The sequence below is a fragment of the Pseudorasbora parva genome, chromosome 13 (genome assembly GCF_024679245.1).
Source record: "Pseudorasbora parva isolate DD20220531a chromosome 13, ASM2467924v1, whole genome shotgun sequence".
Lineage (NCBI taxonomy): Eukaryota > Metazoa > Chordata > Actinopteri > Cypriniformes > Gobionidae > Pseudorasbora > Pseudorasbora parva.
Window position 1 is genome coordinate 144,579 of NC_090184.1, and position 24,814 is coordinate 169,392.

The 24,814-nt window shown below is 42.2% G+C and overlaps 1 protein-coding gene across 1 annotated transcript; it reads left to right on the plus strand.

Annotated features, from left to right (window-relative positions):
- The first annotated feature begins 2,385 nt into the window (after positions 1–2,385).
- LOC137038366 (tripartite motif-containing protein 16-like) lies at positions 2,386–23,898 on the plus strand. Its single transcript, XM_067412850.1, has 5 exons — positions 2,386–2,546; positions 13,985–14,097; positions 14,208–14,280; positions 22,982–23,017; positions 23,205–23,898. The coding sequence occupies exons 2-5, from the start codon at positions 14,008–14,010 to the stop codon at positions 23,732–23,734; spliced, it is 729 nt and encodes a 242-aa protein (XP_067268951.1). The 5' UTR covers positions 2,386–2,546; positions 13,985–14,007; the 3' UTR covers positions 23,735–23,898.
- Positions 23,899–24,814: the final 916 nt, after the last annotated feature.

Sequence of the window (24,814 nt, forward strand, 5' to 3'; positions counted from 1 at the left end):
AAACCATTATAAGAAAACGCTTAACGTGGCTTAATGCACTAAGACAGTGTTAAAAACACACCAAACTCAGGAAATATCATATTAATGAAGTATACTATGCAAAAAAAATCAGATGAGCCCAGAATATGATCGCAACGCGTTTAATTACACGTTAAGTGTTTTTCTCCCATAGAAAACCATTATAAGAAAACGCTTAACGTGGCTTAATGCACTAAGACAGTGTTAAAAACACACCAAACTCAGGAAATATCATATTAATGAAGTATACTATGCACAAAAAATCAGATGAGCCCAGAATATGAACGCAACGCGTTTAATTACACGTTAAGTGTTTTTCTCCCATAGAAAACCATTATAAGAAAACGCTTAACGAAGCTTAATGCACTAAGACAGTGTTAAAAACACACCAAACTCAGGAAATATCATATTAATGAAGTATACCATGCACAAAAAATCAGATGAGCCCAGAATATGAACGCAACGCGTTTAATTACACGTTAAGCGTTTTTCTCCCATAGAAAACCATTATAAGAAAACGCTTAACGTGGCTTAATGCACTAAGACAGTGTTAAAAACACACCAAACTCAGGAAATATCATATTAATGAAGTATACCATGCACAAAAAATCAGATGAGCCCAGAATATGAACGCAACGCGTTTAATTACACGTTAAGCGTTTTTCTCCCATAGAAAACCATTATAAGAAAACGCTTAACGTGGCTTAATGCACTAAGACAGTGTTAAAAACACACCAAACTCAGGAAATATCATATTAATGAAGTATACTATGCACAAAAAATCAGATGAGCCCAGAATATGAACGCAACGCGTTTAATTACAAGTTAAGTGTTTTTCTCCCATAGAAAACCATTATAAGAAAACGCTTAACGAAGCTTAATGCACTAAGACAGTGTTAAAAACACACCAAACTCAGGAAATATCATAATAATGAAGTATACTATGCACAAAAAATCAGATGAGCCCAGAATATGAACGCAACGCGTTTAATTACACGTTAAGTGTTTTTCTCCCATAGAAAACCATTATAAGAAAACGCTTAACGTGGCTTAATGCACTAAGACAGTGTTAAAAACACACCAAACTCAGGAAATATCATATTAATGAAGTGTACCATGCACAAAAAATCAGATGAGCCCAGAATATGAACGCAACGCGTTTAATTACACGTTAAGTGTTTTTCTCCCATAGAAAACCATTATAAGAAAACGCTTAACGTGGCTTAATGCACTAAGACAGTGTTAAAAACACACCAAACTCAGGAAATATCATATTAATGAAGTATACTATGCACAAAAAATCAGATGAGCCCAGAATATGATCGCAACGCGTTTAATTACACGTTAAGTGTTTTTCTCCCATAGAAAACCATTATAAGAAAACGCTTAACGTGGCTTAATGCACTAAGACAGTGTTAAAAACACACCAAACTCAGGAAATATCATATTAATGAAGTATACTATGCACAAAAAATCAGATGAGCCCAGAATATGAACGCAACGCGTTTAATTACACGTTAAGCGTTTTTCTCCCATAGAAAACCATTATAAGAAAACGCTTAACGTGGCTTAATGCACTAAGACAGTGTTAAAAACACACCAAACTCAGGAAATATCATATTAATGAAGTATACTATGCACAAAAAATCAGATGAGCCCAGAATATGAACGCAACGCGTTTAATTACACGTTAAGCGTTTTTCTCCCATAGCCTCTTGGTGGCGTTATAATAGAACAAAACATGAAATTCACATAGACTGCAATGCATTTTCTGCCCTTTTGCCCAAAATCATCTTAAAATGCCTTTAATTGCTCATTGTTGCAGTTGGTCTAACCCTCTCAGTCATGTTGGCACATCATATTGGCTTATTTGCACTTGAACCTGGTATTGCTGCTTGCAGCTATATTTATACATATTGTCATTTTACATGATCACAAGATTATTGTATTATGTAATGACCACATTTGGTTTAATCACTGAAACACAACAGTGTGATTTGCAAGCACTTTTTACACTCTCAATGCAAGATACATGTTTCAAATCACCCTTGTTGCTGAATTAACGACAGTAACACAGGCTACAGATGCCACATTAGAAAATACACTTACCTTACCTAACTTACATAACATAAAAAACATAGTGTTTCCAATATCTATACAGTGCACCATATGACTGACTCTATACTGTAGTTGACCTTTTATACAGTTCCCTTTCAGTCGGTCACTCTCGACGTACGTCAGAAGTGAACCGATTAACTGGAATATCGCATTCGAGTGTGTACTAAATGAGCCAATGGACAAGATTTGCATATCAGACTCTCCGTTCCGCAGCGCAGTCATAAAATGATTGTGTACTGCCAAAAAGCATTTCAAGGTAAAAGGGGCATTGACCTCCCCCCTCCAATCCTTCTCAACATTTCCTGACATTGCATGTTTTCATGAGGCATTTCTTCAGTAGTAGGACTATACAAATCACTACAGATTTCTGATCAGCTTCAGACTCACCATATCAAGAACAGAGACTGCAGGTAAGATGTGATCTTAAGCAGTGTCCGTGTGAATGTGTTGGAGTAAAGGTTGAGCAAAGCTTCACAGCAAATCAATCTACATCTTCACTGAAAGGAAAAGTATAGGATGGCTGTAATAAGTTGAGAAACCATAAAGTTGAAACTGGAGAAACTAGAAAGTGCAAGGTTATATTTAACTATTATATTATATTTTAACTATTATTTTAGTGTCTGTGACCCGTGCTGGCAGAATGAGTTGTAATGCTTATTATGAGCTACTGGCAAAACAAGTGAAAAAATTTAAAAAAAAAATTAAAAAAAATTCCAGCATCCAATGTTTTGTGTGACATGAAAATGTTTTAAATTCTGTACATATACTAAGCTCTGTTGGAAGTGTGTTCCATTGATTTATGGCAACAAAACAAAAAGATTAGGAATACTGCATTCTCCCCTGGTAACTGATCAGGTAGCTCTTGTTGATTTTTCTGAGCAGAGTGTAACCATTGTATGGACATTTAAAGGAGGAGTAGTAGTAGTATCAATGATTTTAAACAATAGCATACATTCATGTGCATTATTAGATTTTCAAGATTTAAAATACACTAGGCTTGGTGAGTATCGATAGTGATGATACTGACGCGTTTTTGTTGTGAATCTTAAGAGCACTTTTATATAATGATTCAAGTGGTTGTAATGCTAGTTTACATGCAACTTGTCATGCAATAGAAAAGATGTGGGAGAATCATTGCATTTAAATATGTGTGTGATGCTTCAACAGTAATAGAGTTTATTATGTGTCTGTAGTTTATGAAGTTAAATTTCACTGTGTTACTCAACTTTTAAACATATTTTTTAAACCTAAGAATATTATCAAGGGTAACACCAAAATCTTTGAATTCATCCACATTTTTATTTTGTTGCCCATTTACTAAGATTTCACGACAATCCCTGAGTTTGCACCTGTTTGTAAAGAAAATGGTTACAGTCTTTCCAACGTTTAAGATCAAACAGGAGTTATTTAGCCATTCAATAACCTTCTGCATTTTCTTAGTTAATTTCATTGCAACCTCAGTTGCATTTTTCCCATGAGTATATACCACAGTATCATCAGCATACATTATTAAATCGACATTATTACACACAGATGAAAGGTCGTTAAAGGCAGTGCCGCCGCCGCTCCCATCACGAGCTGCGTGTAGGGCACCAAGTGCTCAGGGGGGCAACAAATACGTGAACGCGACACCCGCGGGCATCATAACCTTATGATGCATAGGGCATCAAGGCGGCCAGCAGCGGTACTGGTTAAAGGGATAATTCACCCAAAAATGAAAATGGGATGTTTATCTGCTTACCCCCAGGGCATTCAAGATGTAGGCGTCTTTGTTTCTTCAGTGGAACACAAATTAAGATTTTTAACTCCAGCTGTTGCTTGTATAATGCATGTCAATAGGGTGTATTTCTATGAGAGCCACTATGAGAGTAAAAAACACAGACATATAAAACCATATTTAACCCTGTGGCTCGTGGCGAAATGAGTCCAAAAATCAATATAATCCATTGAGTAGATCTCAAGATATTGTTCACCGTTGATCGATGCAGTTTTGAATAACATGGCCATATTAATTTGTATAGCAGCCAGGGGGCGCCCGCGGGCGGTACACTCCGGTGCAGATGAATAACTCAGCGCTCGTTAAGAGTTGATCTATAGAGTTGATATATATTTCAATATATTTCAAGAGTTGATATATATTTGTCACGCCGGCTAACAAGCCGCAACAAAGATGACGACACATTGTTAAAGATGCAAAAATAAATAACATTTATTAAAGGAAGAGTAATAAAGTCAACAACAAAAAAATGAAGACGACGACAAAATGGCACGAGGGGAGAGAGCGTGCCATGATAACTGAAGGGAGCTGCTTAAATCTGCCAGCATCAGCTCTAGCACAGGTGTAGACCATCAGTCCTAATGACGTCACTCATGCTAACTCCAACCTACGAGAAAAGAAACAAAGGACAACCAAACCCACACAATATGATCCATACTGGTGCATAACACCCCCCTCCATAGAAAAAAGGGTGGACATTTATGAAACACGTCAGCCGATAACTCCCAAAACTAGAAAGAACCCACCACGCTGTAATACTCTCCAATATCCTCAGCAACCACGGGCCATGCTCCCATGAATCACTGAAAACTACTACGTCATCTAAATAGATGGCCACTCCCTTTAACCCAGAAACAACCCTATTCATAAGTGGCTCAAAGGTTGCAGGCGCATTTCTGAGACTATAAGAGAAAAACCTCTCGGATGTGATAAAAGTGGAAATCTCTTGAGCTCTTTTGGTCAATGGAACTTGCCAATAGCCTTTAAGCAGATCGAACTTGCTTACAAATTTCGCCGACCCAACTCGATAAACACAATCCTCAATACGAGGCAGTGGAAATGAGTCTGGTTTTGTTACTCTATTTATTTTACTATAGTAGGAGCAAAACCGATAAGTTCCATCAGATTTATTTACAAGCAAGCAGGGAGATGCCCAACTAGAAAATGAAGGCCGTGCAATATCATGAGCAAGCATATGCTGAACTTCTGCATTAAGATGTAAGAGTTTATTTGAAGACACCCAATTAAAATTCTGGCAAATGGGCTCAGAATCCCTAACATCCCAATCCCAGGTGCTCAAACGGCGGACTGACAGCAGGAATAGGACACAATGGGGCAGGTTTGATCTTCTGATTTGGTTTGCCTGTTAGTTGACAAGTATGACATGTCTTGATATATTGCGACACATCCTTCTTCAATTTTGGCCAAAAAAAATGACAAAGGATTCTGTAATAGGTCTTTTTTACCCCTAAATGACCTGCCAGTTTATCATGGGAAATCTGCAGTACCAGTGAACGCTACTTCTCTGGAACTACCACCTGCATGATAGGATCCCCAGCAAAATCACTACCATGAAGAGTCCACTTCTGCTCCAACATTCAATCCTGCAAATAATAACCACGAGCAACATTCCTTATCTCATCAGAAGACATCACATTCTCAAACAATCGATGGAGAGAAGAATCAAGCTTTTGCTCCAGGATCAATTCTGAAGAAGAAACAGAAAAGTCATCAGGCAAGGAGAATGGTTTGACTACGGTAGAATCAGAGGTTACCCTTGGCTGAGCAGAGGTCATGGAATGAAATTTCTGGACATCCGATCTCCTTTATCTTAAAAAAATGTGTCCCTTTTACGAAACACAAAACTCTTGTGCATTAAAACATAATCATCAGCTAATTTTGCGGCTTTAGCTGCGGTGTCAGCCTTCTGCTCATTTATATAGGTTGCAATAAGAGTAGGTAAAGAGTTTTTAAACTTTTCTAGCACAATTAAGTCATTCAACTCTTCAAATGTGGTTACCTCAGATGCCATACACCAGCGATTGAATGCAGTACTGAGCTCTCTAACAAACTCAACATGAGCAACATTAACACCTCTGGATAATGTTCTAAATTTTTGTCTGTACCCTTCTGATACTAACTCGTATGCCTTCAAAACTGCTGCTTTAACAGGGTCATAATCATTACAGTCTGCGAGTGAAAGAGCAGAGTAAACTTCCTGAGCCCTGCCAGTAAGCACGCACTGTAAAAGCAGTGTACCTTCCTTACTGGGCTAACGCTCATGTTCAAGCTGTAACAGCAACAACCTCTCTTTGCTGTTCAAAAGTTAAAGAGCCAACATGTGGTTTAGTTTGACTAGCAGTAGTTGTATCGGACATTTCAACTAATATAGCTTGTTCTATCAAATTTGTTTTAATTGTCTCTCTAATTGTAACCTCCTTTAATCTCTTATCTACAATTTCGATTTCATAATGATACGCCATTTCAAATAAATGATCTTTTGTAAACGACTCAGGTTATGCTTCAGAAGGAGAACTAAAATCTTCTACAAGATTAAACATACTTCCCCTAAAATATACGCTACAATTAATATATAATGTGATTCACAAACCTCACGTGGGAGGAATAAAAGGTTCCACTTCATCTAACTATAGAAAAATCAACTAAATAACTCACCACTATTCTTCGTCTGGTTACTGGCGAGGGTATTTTAAGGTGAGACACTACTGGTGAATATGGATTTTTTTAAAATTACAAGATATCACTATGAAACTTCTCCAGTTTATTACTGGCATAAACATATGAAAACAAAATGTATTACAAGCTTTGTATAAATTAATGTTTTAATATGCAAATGAGGCCTTTTATACTTAAATATACGCTCATTTGCATATATTTCCAAAAACAAAATCTGGAAATTGGAATGTAAAAAGTTTTTTTTGGGGTAAAAAGACCTATAACTCAGGATAGGAATTATATATATATATATATCAACAAATTCCTCAGTAAAAGCCTTCAGAATATAGTTAAGCATACGACTGGAAAAGTTTGTGCTTGTAGATGCTACTGAAGTGGAAATATCTAACTCTGAGTGTGAGAACTTATTTTGAGAAAACAGCCTTTAAAGTTTTGTATTGTATAATTGCATACATTTCCCCCAACCTAAAAACAAAATATATATTCACTTCATTAATATCAGTAGTGTACAGTCCCTGACAAAAGTCTTGTCGCTTGTGTACAAATTGACCTAAAGTGCCGCTGAAATATATTTCTAATCAAGATATTTTTACAAGAAATGGCTCATTTTAATCCCACCAGCTTTTGTGATAATGTTTCAGTGAAAAACTAAACTTAAAAAGAAAGTATTCTAATATTCACAGCTTGGTAAAGCCCATTTAGTCAATTTTTGTAAAGACATAAGTGTTGTCACCTTGTCATATGAGCTTCCCCTGTGACTAATAATGGATCAATTAGGTCTCAAGTGTGTATAAAAAGAACCCCAGTACGCTAGACCTTCACATCAACTGCAACTAGACCTCTGCAAACATGCCTAAGATTCACCCTGAGACTAAAGTTTTGATTATCAAGAGGCTGAAGACCAGATCCACTGCTGATGTGGCAGACACCTTCAATGTGTCTCAGCGTCAAGTACAGAGGATAAAAAAAAGATTTGAAGAGACTGGAGACGTTTTTGACAAGCCCAGGTCAGGCAGACCCCGCAAGACAACTGCTCGAGAGGACCGTTTGTTGGCTCGAAAATCCAAGTCCAGCCCATTTTCCACTGCAGCAGAGCTCCACGAGACCTGGTCACCTGAAGTCCCTGTGTCAACCAGAACAGTTTGTCGGATTCTGCCTCGAAATGGCCTCCATGGTCGAATCAGTGCCCAGAAGCCAGCACTAAACAAAAGACAATTGAAAAACTGTATGGCATTTGCCAAGGCCCACAGCCTGCTAAAAGGATGGACGCTGGAAAAGTGGCAGAAGGTGGATTTTCAGATGAATCTTCAGTTGAATTACACCACAGTCGCCGCAAATATTGCAGGAGACCTACTGGAGCCAGAATGGATCCGAGATTCACCCAGAAAACAGTGAGGTCGGGGCTCCAGGACGGGGCTCCATCGCATACTTCCATCTCCACATCAAAGTTCCTCAAGGCGAAGAAGATCAAGATGCTCCAGGATTGGCCAGCCCAGTCACCAGACATGAACATCATTGAGCATATGTGGGGTAGGATGAAAGAGGACGCATGGAAGACGAAACCAAAGAATATTGATGAACTCTGGGAGGCATGCAAGACTGCTTTCTTAGCTATTTCTGATGACTTCATCAATAAATTGTATGCATTCTTGCCAAACCGCATGGATGCAGTCCTTCAAGCTCATGGAAGTCATACAAGATATTAAATTTGGATCTCACAGCACCACAACTTAATTTACTGACATATTTTTGTATTTGCAGTAAATTTGTTCCATTTCTGTATAGGCGACAAAACTTTTGTCTTGCCAAAATTTGACCTTTCTGTCTTGATTAAATGATAAATATTTCTTCTGTGAAAATTATTTATTTCAGTGCATTAAACATCATTTGGGAGGGTTTTAGCTTTTCATATGAGCTATTTCTAACACCAATTGATTAATTAAAAGTCAGGTTAATATCAGGTATTTCTAGAAAATAGATAAGCGACAAGACTTTTGTCAGGGACTGTATAACATTTACAACACATGTAAATTCATAAATTAATCCATTAATAATAGCAAACGCCTTATGCTGAAGAGAACTACCTTAACAAACACTCATAACAACAGTCACAAAAACGGCAAAAACTGTCCCTGTTTGTTGTATGTCCATCTATAACTATTAGAATCTAATTCTGACAGGGTTTCGTCGTCTAATCTGTTGTTGTTTACTTTCTTTTCATCAGCTCTATCTACTTTGTCCTTTCTGTGACCGTTTATGAGCTTATTTCGGTGTTGTCTGCATTTTCTCTCAGGTGGAGAATACACAAGGAAGCGGCAGCCGGCAACACATATGACGTAGTGTGAAATTCACATCGGCCAATCAGATGTGATTTTCGGCTACAAACTTTCGCGGTTGGTTAGATCTAAAATGGAAATGGCCATATTTGGATTAGATGGTCTCATACACAGCGCTGAGAGCTTTACAACGATACCAGGCATGACGTTTCTGGGAATGGAGACGGCACAGGGGCTCATGTTAGAATAACGTTTGATGATGTCGGGTAGATATCTAAAGGCGCAAGTTGGCAAAATATAGTGAATTAACCACATTAAAGGTGCACTATGTAGTATTTTTGCAGTAAAATATCCAAAAACCACTAGGCCAGTGTTATATATTTTGTTCAGTTGAGTACCTACAATATCCCAGAAGTTTCCAACTATTTGTAAATTGTGAGAAAATTGCTATTTTAACTGAGGACAGGGACGTTTCAACATTGCATTTGAGGGAGTCGCCTGTCAATTGCGTCATATCTGCCCTGGGTTTCGGCTTTTATTTGGCAGGAGCGCTTTACTCTTAGCAGTGTGAACAAGTGAATGCACGGAGTAAAGTCATAACATCGTTTTAAACACACTTAAATGTATCTAATATGATAAACAGAGCTACATTACCTCAAAATCATAACCGGAAGAGCGGATCTGTGCAGGCGCCCGGCGACTGTGTCCCGTCCCGTCATAATAAAAGTCCCGGTATTCCAAAAGGGACCAAGAATAACACAATTCTCCCCACGAGAAGATTTGTAAAGTCACTTACCTTTTTAGAAACAGCATAGAACATAGCACTGTTACCGCTATACAGCAACACGTCCAAACAAATAATATCCGAACGCAACAAAAACGCTTTCAAATCATGTTGGCAAAAAGCAGGAATTATCTAAAGTTAAAGGACGAGCGGACGAGCCCCCATTTGTCACGGGCGGCTCTCAAGCCACGACAAAGAAGGAGATGGCATGTTGTTATCGATGCAAAAATAAATAACATTTATTAAAGTAAGAGTAATAAAGTAACAGACATGACCAAAGCGACAACAAAACAATAATGAAGACGACAACAAAATGGCACAAGGGGAGAGAGCGTGCCATGATAACTGAAGGGAGCTGATTAAATCTGCCAGCATCAGCTCTAGCACAGGTGTAGACCATCAGTCCTAATGACGTGACATACGCTAACTCCAACATATAATATAACTAATATTATAATAAAATATGTCTTTTATCAGCAGTTTCTCAGCATTAGATTGTCCAAATGTAATAAAAAAATATATATATTTTTTTAATATAAAAAGTGTTCTAACAAACAATACCTACCATTTGACACTCCTTGCTATAGTTTGAGTTATGCATCTTTAAATTTGTGAATGTCAAGGATTGAACAAAATGCTACCTTTGTTCCCAATGCTGAAACTATTGATTACTTTATGCTATCAACACAACATTTGATCCAGATGCAGAACACATATGGGGTGGGGGCATCATGCTATATTTCCTTCTAAGTTATTCAATGTCAAATAAGACATATTTGTAAAATGTAAAAAAAATAAATAAATAAAAATATTGTTTTAAATTGTCTTTTATCAGCAGTTTCTCAGCATTATTGTCCACATATAATACAAAAGTTTGATAACAAATGATACCATTTGACTCTCCTTGCTATAGTTTTGGAGTTATGATTCTTTAAAGTTGTGTATGTCATTCAGACAAAAAAAAAAAAAAAACTCTAAAAATACCCTTCGGGCTTAAGGGCTTAATGTAATGTTAACCCATAAAGCTAAGTAGTTTCTTAGGTTTGATCAATTAATTTGCTATGTCATGTTTATGCCAGGTTATGTTGTCTTGGTAATGTCAAGTTGTCATGACAAAGACACTGACAGGTTATGATGTAATGGTTTATGTCAAGTTGTCATAACTAAGACATCTCAAATAATGTCATCTTTGCATTAAAGGGGGGGGTGAAACACTCAGTTTCAGTCAGTGTCATGTCAATCTTGAGTACCTATAGAGTAGCATTGCATCCTGCATATCTCTGAAAAGTCTTTATTTTTTTTATAATTATATAAGAAAGATGCGCTGTTCCGAGTCTTTCCGAAAAAAGCCGAGCGGGTGGGGGCGTGTCATGTGAGCGGAGCTAAATAATGACGTGTGCAGCAGCGCGCTGCAGTGAGGAAAGTGATTCGCTCTGCGAGGAAAGTGATTCGCTCTGCGAGGAAAGTGATTCGCTCAGTGAGGAAAGTGATTCGCTCGGTGAGGAAAGTGATTCGCTCAGTGAGGAAAGTGATTCGCCCGCCGCGTGAGGAAAGTGAGTCGCTCTGTGAGGAAAGTGAGTCGCTCTGTGAGGAAAGTGATTCGCTCTGTGAGGAAAGTGATTCGCTCAGTGAGGAAAGTGATTCGCCCGCCGCGTGAGGAAAGTGAGTCGCTCTGTGAGGAAAGTGATTCGCCTGCCGCGTGAGGAAAGTGAGTCGCTCTGTGAGGAAAGTGATTCGCCCGTCGCGTGAGGAAAGTGAGTCGCTCTGTGAGGAAAGTGATTCGCTCAGTGAGGAAAGTGATTCGCCCGCTGCGTGAGGAAAGTGAGTCGCTCTGTGAGGAAATTGATTCGCTCAGTGAGGAAAGTGATTCGCCTGCCGCGTGAGGAAAGTGAGTCGCTCAGTGAGGAAAGTGATTCGCCTGCCGCGTGAGGAAAGTGAGTCGCTCTGTGAGGAAAGTGATTCGCCTGCCGCGTGAGGAAAGTGATTCGCTCTTTGAGGAAATTGATTCGCTCAGTGAGGAAAGTGATTCGCCCGCCGCGTGAGGAAAGTGATTCGCCCGCCGCGTGAGGAAAGTGAGTCGCTCTGTGAGGAAAGTGAGTCGCTCTGTGAGGAAAGGGATTCGCTCGGTGAGGAAAGTGATTCGCTCAGTGAGGAAAGTGATTCGCCTGCCGCGTGAGGAAAGTGATTCGCTCTGTGAGGAAAGTGATTCGCTCAGTGAGGAAAGTGATTCGCCCGCCGCGTGAGGAAAGTGAGTCGCTCTGTGAGGAAAGTGATTCGCCCGCCGCATGAGGAAAGTGAGTCGCTCTGTGAGGAAAGGGATTCGCTCGGTGAGGAAAGTGATTCGCTCAGTGAGGAAAGTGATTCGCCTGCCGCGTGAGGAAAGTGATTCGCTCTGTGAGGAAAGTGATTCGCTCAGTGAGGAAAGTGATTCGCCCGCCGCGTGAGGAAAGTGAGTCGCTCTGTGAGGAAAGGGATTCGCTCGGTGAGGAAATTGATTCGCTCAGTGAGGAAAGTGATTCGCCCGCCGCGTGAGGAAAGTGATTCGCTCAGTGAGGAAAGTGATTCGCCCGTCGCGTGAGGAAAGTGCTAATACAGATCGACCGCCGGCCTATCAGTGGGTAAGTCAGTAGCTACTGGTTATATCACCTGTTTAGCATCCTACAAGCCAGCGCTTTGATGGGGGTAGCCTGTTGCTTTCGCTCTCTCCCTCGTTCTCTCTCACGCGCTTCCGGTAGAATTGTCCGTAAGGCCCATACAAGGAAATTCCGCCCCCACTAACGTCAATGGGGACGCATGATCTCAAAAAACTTGCCGAAACTTATGACTAACCGGAAGTAGTATTGTTGACAAAGAAATACTCCCATCAAACGTCCACCTTAACTTTTGAAACTTTGTCTATGTTTAGTATGGGATTCCAAGTCTTTAACAGTGTAAAAAGATCAGTATGCATGAAACAGCATTTCACCCCCCCTTTAAAAATAACATAATTGAGCGAATGACACTAATGAAAGTTGTCATAAACATGCATAAAACTCATCATGTCATGATTATGAAGGTGTCATGTCAGTCTTATGCACACCCCTTCAAATAAAGTGTTACGGTTTAGAATTTTAGTTATAGCAGAGGTTTTAGATTCTTTATGATTTTTTAGGAAGACAGTATCAAGTATGTGTTTTGCTTTACTATTGGACAGGGTTGAGAGGACCTTTCCAGTCTTTATATCAATTGTTAGTGTTAAACAGGAAAAGGCAGAACTATCACAAACTAAGGAGTGCTGGGGGTGGATCTCTGGAAAATTCTGAACCAATGCATAAAAATTTAAATTAAAATTAAAATTTGTAGCAACAGCTAGGCTATAATCTTGTATATCTTGCAATATTTCCATTGATTCTAAGCTGCATGCTATCATATTTGGGATTCTCCTTTCCAGTGAGTTTGTCAATGCTTTTCCATAGTCTTTTACTGTTCCCTTTGGCATCTCTAATTATTTCAAGGAAGAAATCTGCTTTTGCCTCTCTCAACAGTTTTGGTTGAATTAACTAGGAAGTTAAACTTTTCTGCTCTCATTTTCAATAAAAGTACAGTAAGTGCAACCAACATACTACTACTATTGTTAATTCTGCTTGTTTTTCAACATAAAAATATTACAATATTAATATCAAAAATAAAGTGCAACCAACATCTACTACTACAAACAGCGAGCGACTTATTTAGAACATCTCCATCTTTACTAAGGCCAAAGTGTTTCCGCAAACTGGACCGCAATGGTGGCTTGATCATTTCTCGCTCGTTGGCTTCTCTGTCATCCACTGTCATGACAAATCCTGTCTGCGCTATGTTTTGTTTTCTTTGCGCTGCTGGTGTCACATATAGGCAGACTGAGTAACGTTTAACGCCTTTACCATTAAAAGTGCTAAGAAAAAACATCCATATAAAGTCTGACGTGCTTAAATCAAATGTGTTATTTCCTATTATCGATACAATCGATTGATTACCTTTTAAAACGATATTAGATCAATATATGTCTTCCGGAAGGCCAACTTGCCGAGCACAGATCCATATAGTTGGATCATAGGAATATAAATCGATACATCGGTGTATATAGATGAATCGTTACACACCTAGTGATGATAGCCTGCTAAGTATCTCATCACTCAGCCTAACAAGGAGGGGGCCACAGCAAAAAGCCTTTAGCTGGGACGTGAATAATAATTTTAGAAAATTTATGATTAGCATTAGCCAGCACTTTTAAATTTGACAAGACAAGGTTGTGGTATGCATCTCCTTCAATGACCTTCACTGATATTCACACAGGTCTCCTTTTTGACGATTCCAAGATGGTGGCACTTATGATGTCCCTGAAGCAGCTGAGTTGGATCTACTGTACATGTTTAGTGTTGGCAACCCTAGCTGTGGTGAATGCACAGGTAAGTGCACTCCCTCAGACAAAACGGGAAGTGTAAACAGATGTATTTCATGAGATTAAGCATAAAAAAATCTTTGTATATGATTTTATGAACCATTTTTCTAAAAATAGGAAGCCCTACAACCCAAACCTGATAAGCTTCAAGTTTTAAATGAAAACACCAAAGGAAACACAACATATCCAGGTAAGGTTGAAATGTTACAAAATGTGGATGTGCTATGAACAATATCACAGGTACAGATTCAAAATCATTCTGTCCCGCGTCTGTTGAGGCAGCGCGGCGGCATAGATCAGTGAGCTCGCAAATTAACTTGTCAGCGGGTCTTGGGACTGCTGAGGCACCTTCTCAGTCCTCACTGACAGTTCAGATGTTCTCCTTCCCTATGTGGAAGCCCGCGCTGTGGCTTCTTCCCCAGAGGTGGAAAACCCAATGCTCGAGCCGTCTGACGTGCACAGCATCAAGGCAGGTGACGTTAAAGCCCCAACATGCCACTTCATTCATAAAATAAGGGCACTCGGGAAGATCTCGAGGGGGCTGTCTGTAGTGACCCGGTGTTCTCTGTCCCCATGCGGAAGCCCGCATTGCGGCTTCTTCCCCCGGGTGGAGAAACAGATACTTGAGTAGTTTGATTCCGAGGAATCAGACGTGCTCAGCATCGAGGGAGTAAAGTAGTAACAAGAGCTCGCCACTTCATAATGCATACCATCTTGCGTTGCCGTGCGTGTAGATTATATGCAATAAAATAAGAGTGAACACACACGATCGGTGTACATGTGATACTATTTGGTTTGAGGCATGCAGTCAGCTCCTGAGGATGCTGGCTGTGTTTATTAAGAAATATCTCGATGTGTACAGTCGTGCGCTTATCCGGTGTTTCAGCCTCGCACCTGTGGACTTTCATCTCGAGGGATGAAAGCCAAATATGTTGTAAATGGATCCAATCTCACGTTTGCAGTGGCAGCGTGTAGATGACTGTAACGAAGTTCGTAGATGGGAAGGAAGGAAGCGGGAACCGGCGAACGTTTCACAAACTTTAATTCAAAATAAATTAAAGTAAAACCGCGGGCAGCCCCTCACGGACGACTGCCCACCTAAACATAATAAAACATAATGTAAAGTCCAGGCCTGGTCCTCTCGTCTTCCGCAGCCCTTGCCCCTCCTTTTATGCTCCCGTCACATGGCCGCGAGACGAGACCAGTGTGCCATGCAGCTGGCACTCATGAACACTCATCACTGGCCCGCTCTCGCGGTCCCTCGCCCCGCTGCTTGTCACACCACAATGACGATTCCGTATGAATAAATATTAAAATAGTATAGCTGGTGATTATGGATGAATTTAATTAAATATTATCTGACTTTGAGGAGTTACATATGTTTATTCAGTCTATCATTCAGACCATGTTCATTGATGGGTGATTATGGTGGCATTTAATTCTGAGGAATTAAATGGAATTTATCTGACTTTGAGAAGTTATTATCAGCCTATCATCCAAATTGAGTTTACTTGTCTATATATTCATCTAAAAGGGATTCTAAATCGGAGCCCTGTCGATTTAGATGAAGTCCCCTCTTCCAGATAGCAATCGAAGTTGCCTCCTCCGAGGAGTTTACTGGAAGTCGAGGGTGCGATCCGCCCTCTACGACGCTCGGGTCACATTGATTTCCAGTGAATGCATGCTGCTCCAGCAGCCTCTAGAAGACTTGCAGTTGGGCAGCAAACGTGTTCGCACACTGAAATTACTCCCTGACTAAGCTCTGTCGGGTGGCCGCTTCAGGGGGTCGGGCAGGAGGCTCAGTGGGTACCAGAGACCAGCCTTGAGAGGCTGGTTCCCCTAGTAGAATATCTCGGCTCATGGTTATGCCTCCCGATTATATCTGCACGGGCCATGCGTACCGCGAGCAAAGGGTACAGACTGCAGTTTAGTGTTCCACCACTGAGGTTCATCGGTGTGGTCTGGACTGTGGTGTGCCCACCCTAGTGGCAGGTTATGGAACAGGAAGTGTGCTCCCTGTTGGTAAAGGAGGCCCTTCGCCAGACAGGGAGTCCAGCTTTTATGGAGGCTACTTTGTTCCCAAAAAAGGATGGGGGAGTTGCGTCCCATAATAGATCTGAGGTACTTGAACCATTCTCTGAGGAGATTCAGGTTCAAGATGCTCTCCATTCCATCGTGAGTCAGATCCATTTCAAGGACTGGTTTGTCACGATAGATCTAGGCATGCATATTTCCGACCTCCATTCTTTCTGCCCACAGAAAGTTCCTGAGGTTTGGTTTTGGGTGCAAAGCATACCAGTACCTGCTTCTTACTTTTTGGCCTAGCTCTTTTCCCTCACACCTTTACAAAGCGCATGGATGCAGAACTGGCGCCCGTCAGGCCCCAGGGCATCCGTGTTGCGAGAGTTGGTGTTACGGCATCGAGATGTCGCCCTGTCTCACATAAGGTGCTTGGGGCTGAGATGATCACGAAGCGCGTTGATGCCGTCCCAGAGGACTACGTTCCTGGGAGTTGTATGGGACTCGACTATGATGCGGGCCCCAATGTCCCCCGGGCGTGTCAAGCCCATACGGGCGGAAGTCTCTGCAATGAGGCTATTCCACAGCCACATTTTGAAACAGTTCCTGAGACTGCTGGGTCTCATGGCAGCAGCATCCAAAGTGATACTGTTCGGCCTGCTCCACATGAGACCCCTACAGTAGTGGGTGAGGACTAAGGAGTTTTCCCTGAGGGGAAATCCCTTCCGTATGATCAGGGAATGTGCATATGCCTTTGTCCCCTTGTCATATGGAAGAAACCTTGGTTTCTGTCCCAAGGGCCAGTGCTAGAAGCATCATGTTGCCAGAAAACCGATTCAACTGAAGAAAACAGATGAAACAACGCCTCCCTCACTGGCTGAGGCGCTGTAATGGGAGGCTGCTTTGCGAGAGGTCCGTGGAGGACCCAGCATTCTTCCTGGCACATCAACTGCCTGGAAATGCTGGCAGTCTACAAAGCTCTGAGGAGCTTTTTCCTGAACCTCCGCGGCCCATGTCCTGATATGATCTGATAACAGGGCCGTAGTATTGTACCTGAATCATCAGTGGGGCCTTAAGTCACACTCTCTATGCAGATTGGCACATCAGATCCACCTGTGGTCCCAGGGGAAGCTATTGTCTGAGGAGGGGTCTGCTTTCTCAGGCAGGGGGGCACATATTTCACCCCCGGCCAGAGTTGTGGAACCTCTAGGTCTGGCCCCTGAGGGGGCCCAGTTGATAGGAGAGGGTCTGTCAACAGGTGTTGTGGAGACCTTCTCAGCTCCAGAGCTCCTTCTACCAGGAGACTGTACAGCCTGAAGTGGAATTTGGTTCCTACTTGGTGTAGAGAGCGTGAGGTGGACCCGGTTACTGCTCGAAGGCTTCAGTGCTAGAGTTTCTCCAAGATCGTTTCTCTGCCAGTCTTACCCCGTCCGCGCTTAAGGTGTACGTGGCTGCCATTGGGACTTTCCACTCACCTATAGGTGATGGACTGCTGGGGAGGTGCCATCTGGTTGTACGACTCCTCTGTGGGGCTCGGAGGATGAGGCCTGTGGCTCATTTCAGAGTGCCAACCTGGGACCTGGCAGTGGTGCTCGAAGGGCTGGCTGAGGCCCCCTTTGAGCCGCTGGAGTCAGCCGAGGCAAGGAACCTGACACTCATGGTGGCCTTTCTCCTTGCTATCACCTCTCTGAGGAGAGTGGGGGATCTCTAGGCATTGGCTATCATGCCAACCTGCCTGGAGTTTGCCCCTGGCGGAGTGAAGGCCATCTTACATCCTAGGCAGGGCTATGTGCCCAAGGTGCCATCTAATGTTGCACGGTCAGTAGTTCTTCAGGCCTTCCATCCTCCACCTCATGTGACGGTGGAAGAGGGAAGACTGCACCTGCTCTGCCAGTCAGAGCTCTAAGAGTTTATTGGAGAGGTCTTCCCAGTGGAGGAAGTCAGACCAGTTGTTGGAGTGCTTTAGCTCACCCAGGAAAGTGCTGTCTGCGTCAAAACAGACAATCAGCAATTGGATTGTCTAGGCTATAGCCACTGCTTTTCAGGTGCACAATTTGCCTTCACCGATTGCTGTGAGGGCTCATTCCACCAGGGGCATGGCCTCCTCGGTGGCCCTCCTTTCTGGCTTCTCAGTTCTGGAGATTTGCGATGTGGCCGGGTGGGCCACCCCTACACACCTTCATATGTTTCTACAGTCTCCAACTCCTGGCGATGCCTGGCGACCGAGTGCTCGCGTCCAAAGTGTGTCTGGTCTCCCAGCTTCACACTAGGACGAGCTTGATCACGGTGTGGCATAGTGGGTAGTTCGTTCCCAGTGTGTTGTCACTCGACGACTATAACCCTATGTTCCCTGAGAGGGAACAAGACACTGTGTCTCATCGCCACACCTATCATGGGCAGAGCGCTCGCTTCATCGCAAACAAGCTAGTGTGTGTGTGTCAGCGTCATTTTGTATCTTCCGGTTATGCCATCATCTACTACGTCATGACACAGCACAGCACCTAACCCACTCGACAACGCAGTGTCTCGTTCCCTCTCAGGGAACAAGGGTTATAGTCATAACCCGAGACGTTATCAATATATATAAAACGAGACGTTATATATATATATATATATATATATAAAACATTTATTTTATTAGTTTTTTTGCTATATCATGGAGCCATCTTGCTACTACTGTGCAGGCTTGTGGTGGTGGTGTAATGGTGTGGGGGATTTTTTCTTGGCACACTTTAGCCCCCTTAGTGCCAATTGGGCATTGTTTAAATGCCACGGCCTACCTGAGCATTGTTTTTGACCCTGTTTATCCCTTTATGTCCACCATGTACCCATCCTCTGATGGCTACTTCCAGCAGGATAATGCACCATGTCACAAATCATTTCAAATTTGTTTCTTGAACATGATAATGAGTTGACTGTACTAAAATGGCCGCCACATTCACCAGATCTCAACCCAGTAGAGCATCTTTGGGATGTGGTGGAACGGGAGCTTCGTGCCCTGGATGTGCATCCCACAAATCTCCATCAACTGATGCTGTCCTATCAATATGGGCCAACATTTCTAAAGAATGCTTTCAGCAGCTTGTTGATCAATGCCATGTATAATTAAGGCAGTTCTGAAGGCGAAATGGGGTCAAACACAATATTAGTATGGTGTTCCTAATCCTTTAGGTGAGTGTATACCACTGACAAGATTTGCAATTCCTTACAAGGTAGAGAAACTTGCATCATATGGTTAAAATAGAATGTATACTTCATGCTTACACATGTTTCACTATCCACTTTCCTTTTAAAGAATATTTCCATCAGTCAAGGATATGTCACGAAATAATAACCATGAAAAAAAAGTCTCTTCCTGCGCCATATGATACCAACATGGTCATGCAGCATATACATAACTCTCTCATGCACTTAAACTTCACAAATACATTATACATCCAATTATGAATAAAATTAATAAATTTACGTTCCACAAGGTTTTTTTGCGGTTAATTAAAAAAGGTTGCAAAACGTTGTACATTAACAATTTTATGGTAAAAAAAGAGCTCTTTTTTCAAGACACATTCATATTGCTTTAGAATCAATGGATATTTTATCTTTAAAAAATACACTTTAGAAAAAAGAATCGAGTAACTCAGTTTTCACCACTGATTATTTTTGCTTGCAATTAAAAAATAAACCTGATGTAAATATAAATGTGATGTTTTATTAAAGTTATTTGCTATATACATGAACTACAATTTTAAGAACACATTACATTAAAATATGCACTTCAATAAGCCGACAGAAAGCAGGTTAGTGTGTTTACATGTTAAACAAAATCGATGTAAGAGACACAAATCTAACAGTGACAATCGGTAAATGAAGCCTGGCACACAATCAAGCTAAATGAAGTTTCCAGCAGATGGCACCGCGAGCTTGCACAGTGCTAACAGATTACATACCATTTATGCATGCATTGAAAATGTAATATTCTGCTGTCAAGTTTTAGTAATTGTTTAAGACAATTTCTCGATTTCATTCAACTTATAGTAACCAGCACTAAACCCTCTTCATAAAGCGCGCATTTCTCACTCTGGACTGGCCACTATCATGGTTGATTTGCCGGGAGTCACGCGTGTGACGGTGACACAGGACGGATTATTCGTTTTAGCCAATCAGGCTGACAGGAAGAAGAAGAAAAAAACATAATAATGTAGTGACGGCAGGTTTAAGAAAAATAGTGCAGTAAAAGTACTGATACAGCACTTCACGAGTTCACACATACATCAATTAAATAGAGTAAAGATTATGCATATTTGGCGTGCTGTCCGGGGAGGGCTCCGGGCTCGGAAATTTTGCCCGAACCCAGAACGCGGTTCACTTGCGTTGTCCGTTTAATGGTTTGCATGTAAACGGGGAAAACTGGTTATTTCAATAAGTTGATTTTTTGGAGTTATCAGCTTACTGGTGTGCATGTAAACGCACCCATTGACAGGAAGGTAAATCGGCTGTCTATATATACCTCCTATCATTGATTAACTGATTAGTTTAATGTGCTCCTCTTCTGTTTAAAGGGGGGGTGAAACACTCAGTTTCAGTCAGTGTCATGTCAATCTTGAGTACCTATAGAGTAGCATTGCATCCTGCATATCTCCGAAAAGTCTTTATTTTTTTTATAATTATATAAGAAAGATGCGCTGTTCCGAGTCTTTCCGAAAAAAGCCGAGCGGGTGGGGGCGTGTCGTGTGAGCGGAGCTAAATAATGACGTGTGCAGCAGCGCGCTGCAGTGAGGAAAGTGAGTCGCTCTGTGAGGAAAGTGATTCGCTCAGTGAGGAAAGTGATTCGCCCGCCGCGTGAGGAAAGTGATTCGCTCTGTGAGGAAAGTGATTCGCTCAGTGAGGAAAGTGATTCGCCCGCCGCGTGAGGAAAGTGAGTCGCTCTGTGAGGAAAGTGATTCGCTCAGTGAGGAAAGTGATTCGCTCTGTGAGGAAAGTGATTCGCCCGCCGCGTGAGGAAAGTGATTCGCTCTGTGAGGAAAGTGATTCGCTCAGTGAGGAAAGTGATTCGCCCGCCGCGTGAGGAAAGTGAGTCGCTCTGTGAGGAAAGTGATTCGCTCAGTGAGGAAAGTGATTCGCCTGCCGCGTGAGGAAAGTGAGTCGCTCTGTGAGGAAAGTGATTCGCTCTGTGAGGAAAGTGATTCGCTCAGTGAGGAAAGTGATTCGCTCAGTGAGGAAAGTGATTCGCCCGCCGCGTGAGGAAAGTGAGTCGCTCTGTGAGGAAAGTGATTCGCTCAGTGAGGAAAGTGATTCGCCTGCCGCGTGAGGAAAGTGAGTCGCTCTGTGAGGAAAGTGATTCGCTCGGTGAGGAAAGTGATTCGCTCAGTGAGGAAAGTGATTCGCCTGCCGCGTGAGGAAAGTGATTCGCTCTGTGAGGAAAGTGAGTCGCTCTGTGAGGAAAGTGATTCGCTCAGTGAGGAAAGTGATTCGCCCGCCGCGTGAGGAAAGTGAGTCGCTCTGTGAGGAAAGTGATTCGCCCGCCGCGTGAGGAAAGTGAGTCGCTCTGTGAGGAAAGGGATTCGCTCGGTGAGGAAAGTGATTCGCTCAGTGAGGAAAGTGATTCGCCTGCCGCGTGAGGAAAGTGATTCGCTCTTTGAGGAAATTGATTCGCTCAGTGAGGAAAGTGATTCGCCCGCCGCGTGAGGAAAGTGATTCGCCCGCCGCGTGAGGAAAGTGAGTCGCTCTGTGAGGAAAGTGAGTCGCTCTGTGAGGAAAGGGATTCGCTCGGTGAGGAAAGTGATTCGCTCAGTGAGGAAAGTGATTCGCCTGCCGCGTGAGGAAAGTGATTCGCTCTGTGAGGAAAGTGATTCGCTCAGTGAGGAAAGTGATTCGCCCGCCGCGTGAGGAAAGTGAGTCGCTCTGTGAGGAAAGTGATTCGCCCGCCGCATGAGGAAAGTGAGTCGCTCTGTGAGGAAAGGGATTCGCTCGGTGAGGAAAGTGATTCGCTCAGTGAGGAAAGTGATTCGCCTGCCGCGTGAGGAAAGTGATTCGCTCTGTGAGGAAAGTGATTCGCTCAGTGAGGAAAGTGATTCGCCCGCCGCGTGAGGAAAGTGAGTCGCTCTGTGAGGAAAGGGATTCGCTCGGTGAGGAAATTGATTCGCTCAGTGAGGAAAGTGATTCGCCCGCCGCGTGAGGAAAGTGATTCGCTCAGTGAGGAAAGTGATTCGCCCGTCGTGTGAGGAAAGTGCTAATACAGATCGACCGCCGGCCTATCAGTGGGTAAGTCAGTAGCTACTGGTTATATCACCTGTTTAGCATCCTACAAGCCAGCGCTTTGATGGGGGTAGCCTGTTGCTTTCGCTCTCTCCCTCGCTCTCTCTCACGCGCTTCCGGTAGAATTGTCCGTAAGGCCCATACAAGGAAATTCCGCCCCCACTAACGTCAATGGGGACGCATGATCTCAAAAAACTTGCCGAAACTTATGACTAACCGGAAGTAGTATTTTTGACAAAGAAATACTCCCATCAAACGTCCACCTTAACTTTTGAAACTTTGTCTATGTTTAGTATGGGATTCCAAGTCTTTAACAGTGTAAAAAGATCAGTATGCATGAAACAGCATTTCACCCCCCCTTTAATTTCGGTTTAATTATCTGAGCCTGCTCCACCTGTGTTTAATTAGATGTAATTGTCTGCGCGTGCTTCTCCCGAAATTAGTTTATAAAACTCAATTAAAATGTACTCAAGTAAAAGTAAAAGTACACTGTTTTTAAACTACTTAAAAAGTACAATTCCTGAGAAATACTACTCAATTACAGTAACGAGAGTATTTGAAAATCATTACTTTACACCACTGATGATAATCTCACTCTTAATGTCTGTTGATTTCCACAGACCCTGATCCCAAGACCAGGAAAGACTTACTAAGAAGTAAGTCACTGAGAACACAAGCAGAAAACTCATGAGTGTGTTCATGTTCTTTTTGAAGAATAGGAAAGAAAACATGACAGAAGAGTTTTAGAGTTGATCATGTGAATGATCATTACACTGAACTGAGACACTGCTGATATACTGAACATGAAGAGTTCCTGATGCTGATGTGTTTTCTCCCCATCAGATTCACTTCGGATCAATCCGGACCAGAACACAGCGTATAAACGCCTCAGTCTGTCTGAGGGGAACAGAGAGATTACATACACGGACACAGATCAGCCGTATCCGGATCATCCGGATAGATTTGATTATCCTCAGGTGTTGTGTAATGAGAGTGTGAGTGGACGCTCTTACTGGGAGGTGGAGTGGAGTGGGTTTGGTGTGTTAATATCAGTGGCATATCAGAGCATCAGCAGGAAGGGAGGGGGTCCTGAGTGTCTGTTTGGAGGTAATGATCAGTCCTGGAGTTTGTTCTGCGCTCCTGACAGTTACGCATTCTGGCACAATACCACACAGACTGATCTCCCTGTAAAGCCCCTCAGCAGTGGAGATAATAGAGTAGGAGTGTATGTGGATCACAGTGCAGGAACTCTGTCCTTCTACAGCGTCTCTGGAGACTCAATGATCCTCATCCACTCAATCCAGACCAGATTCACTCAGCCACTCTCTCCTGGGTTTGCTGTTGGTCCTGAATCATCAGTGAAACTGTGTTGATGAACCAGGATCGACTGATGAGAGATTCTACCCATAATGCTGTGAACTCATGATAAACAGTGACAGTGAGCTGTTATTGTCTCTTCATTAAGTTAATAATACAGCTGAACTTCTGTGACTAAAACAATATGTGTGTGTTTAATAAATGCTCATATCAACAGTGAGATCTTTCTCTCTCTCTGTGTGTGTGTGTGTGTGTGTGTGTGTGTGTGTGTGTGATAAATGCTTAAATAGACAATAATGGTGTGTGTGTGTGTGTGTGTGTGTGTGTAAAATAAATGCTCAAATAAGCAATAAAAATGGTGTGTGTGTGTGTGTGTGTGTAATAAATGCTCATATAGTCAATACGAACGGTGTGTGCGAATAATAAGAACGTCCCCGAAGCGCGAACCTCTAGGACAGGGTTAGTCACACCCAGTTCTTGGAGGGCCTCCGCCCTGCAGAGTTTAGATTCAACCCTAATTAAACACACCTGATCCAGCTAATCAAGTCCTTGATTGTTTATTTGTATAATTTTGCTAATAAATCTTAATTTCTGTATTTGAGTCCTCGCTCCCTTTTCTTTATACTGACCAGAAGAGGACTCAGCAGATTATCTTTCTCCATCTTTCCCCATGGAACCCTTCAACCATCTGCAAGTCATGAGATTTGTAATCTCCCATTACATTCGCCAGCAGGGCGCTAACATGAGGGAGTTTGCACAGGTCTCTCTCATTGAGGTGGATCATTTCTTCCTGAGTGAGACAGAGAGCAAGGAGGTTTTCAACCTGTATCTGGACATGCCCCTCAATCCAGAGATGGAGAGGATGGGGAGTTCAGGCTTCTGGGAGTTTGTCAATCATTTTTATCAATTGATTGATTGGTTAATGAGTAGGCTTTCAATTATTGTGGATTCCTTTCAGGTGTGCTGTCATGTGTCCTGCATTTGAGTCACCGCTCCCTTTTCTTCATACTGTTCTGTGACAGCGACATTTCCAAACATTTCACCTGCTTGTACTTTAGCTTTTAAAGCGGAGATATTTTATGTCCTATAAATGTGTCATATTTATGATAATATCCACACTCCCGTGTATGGTTCAT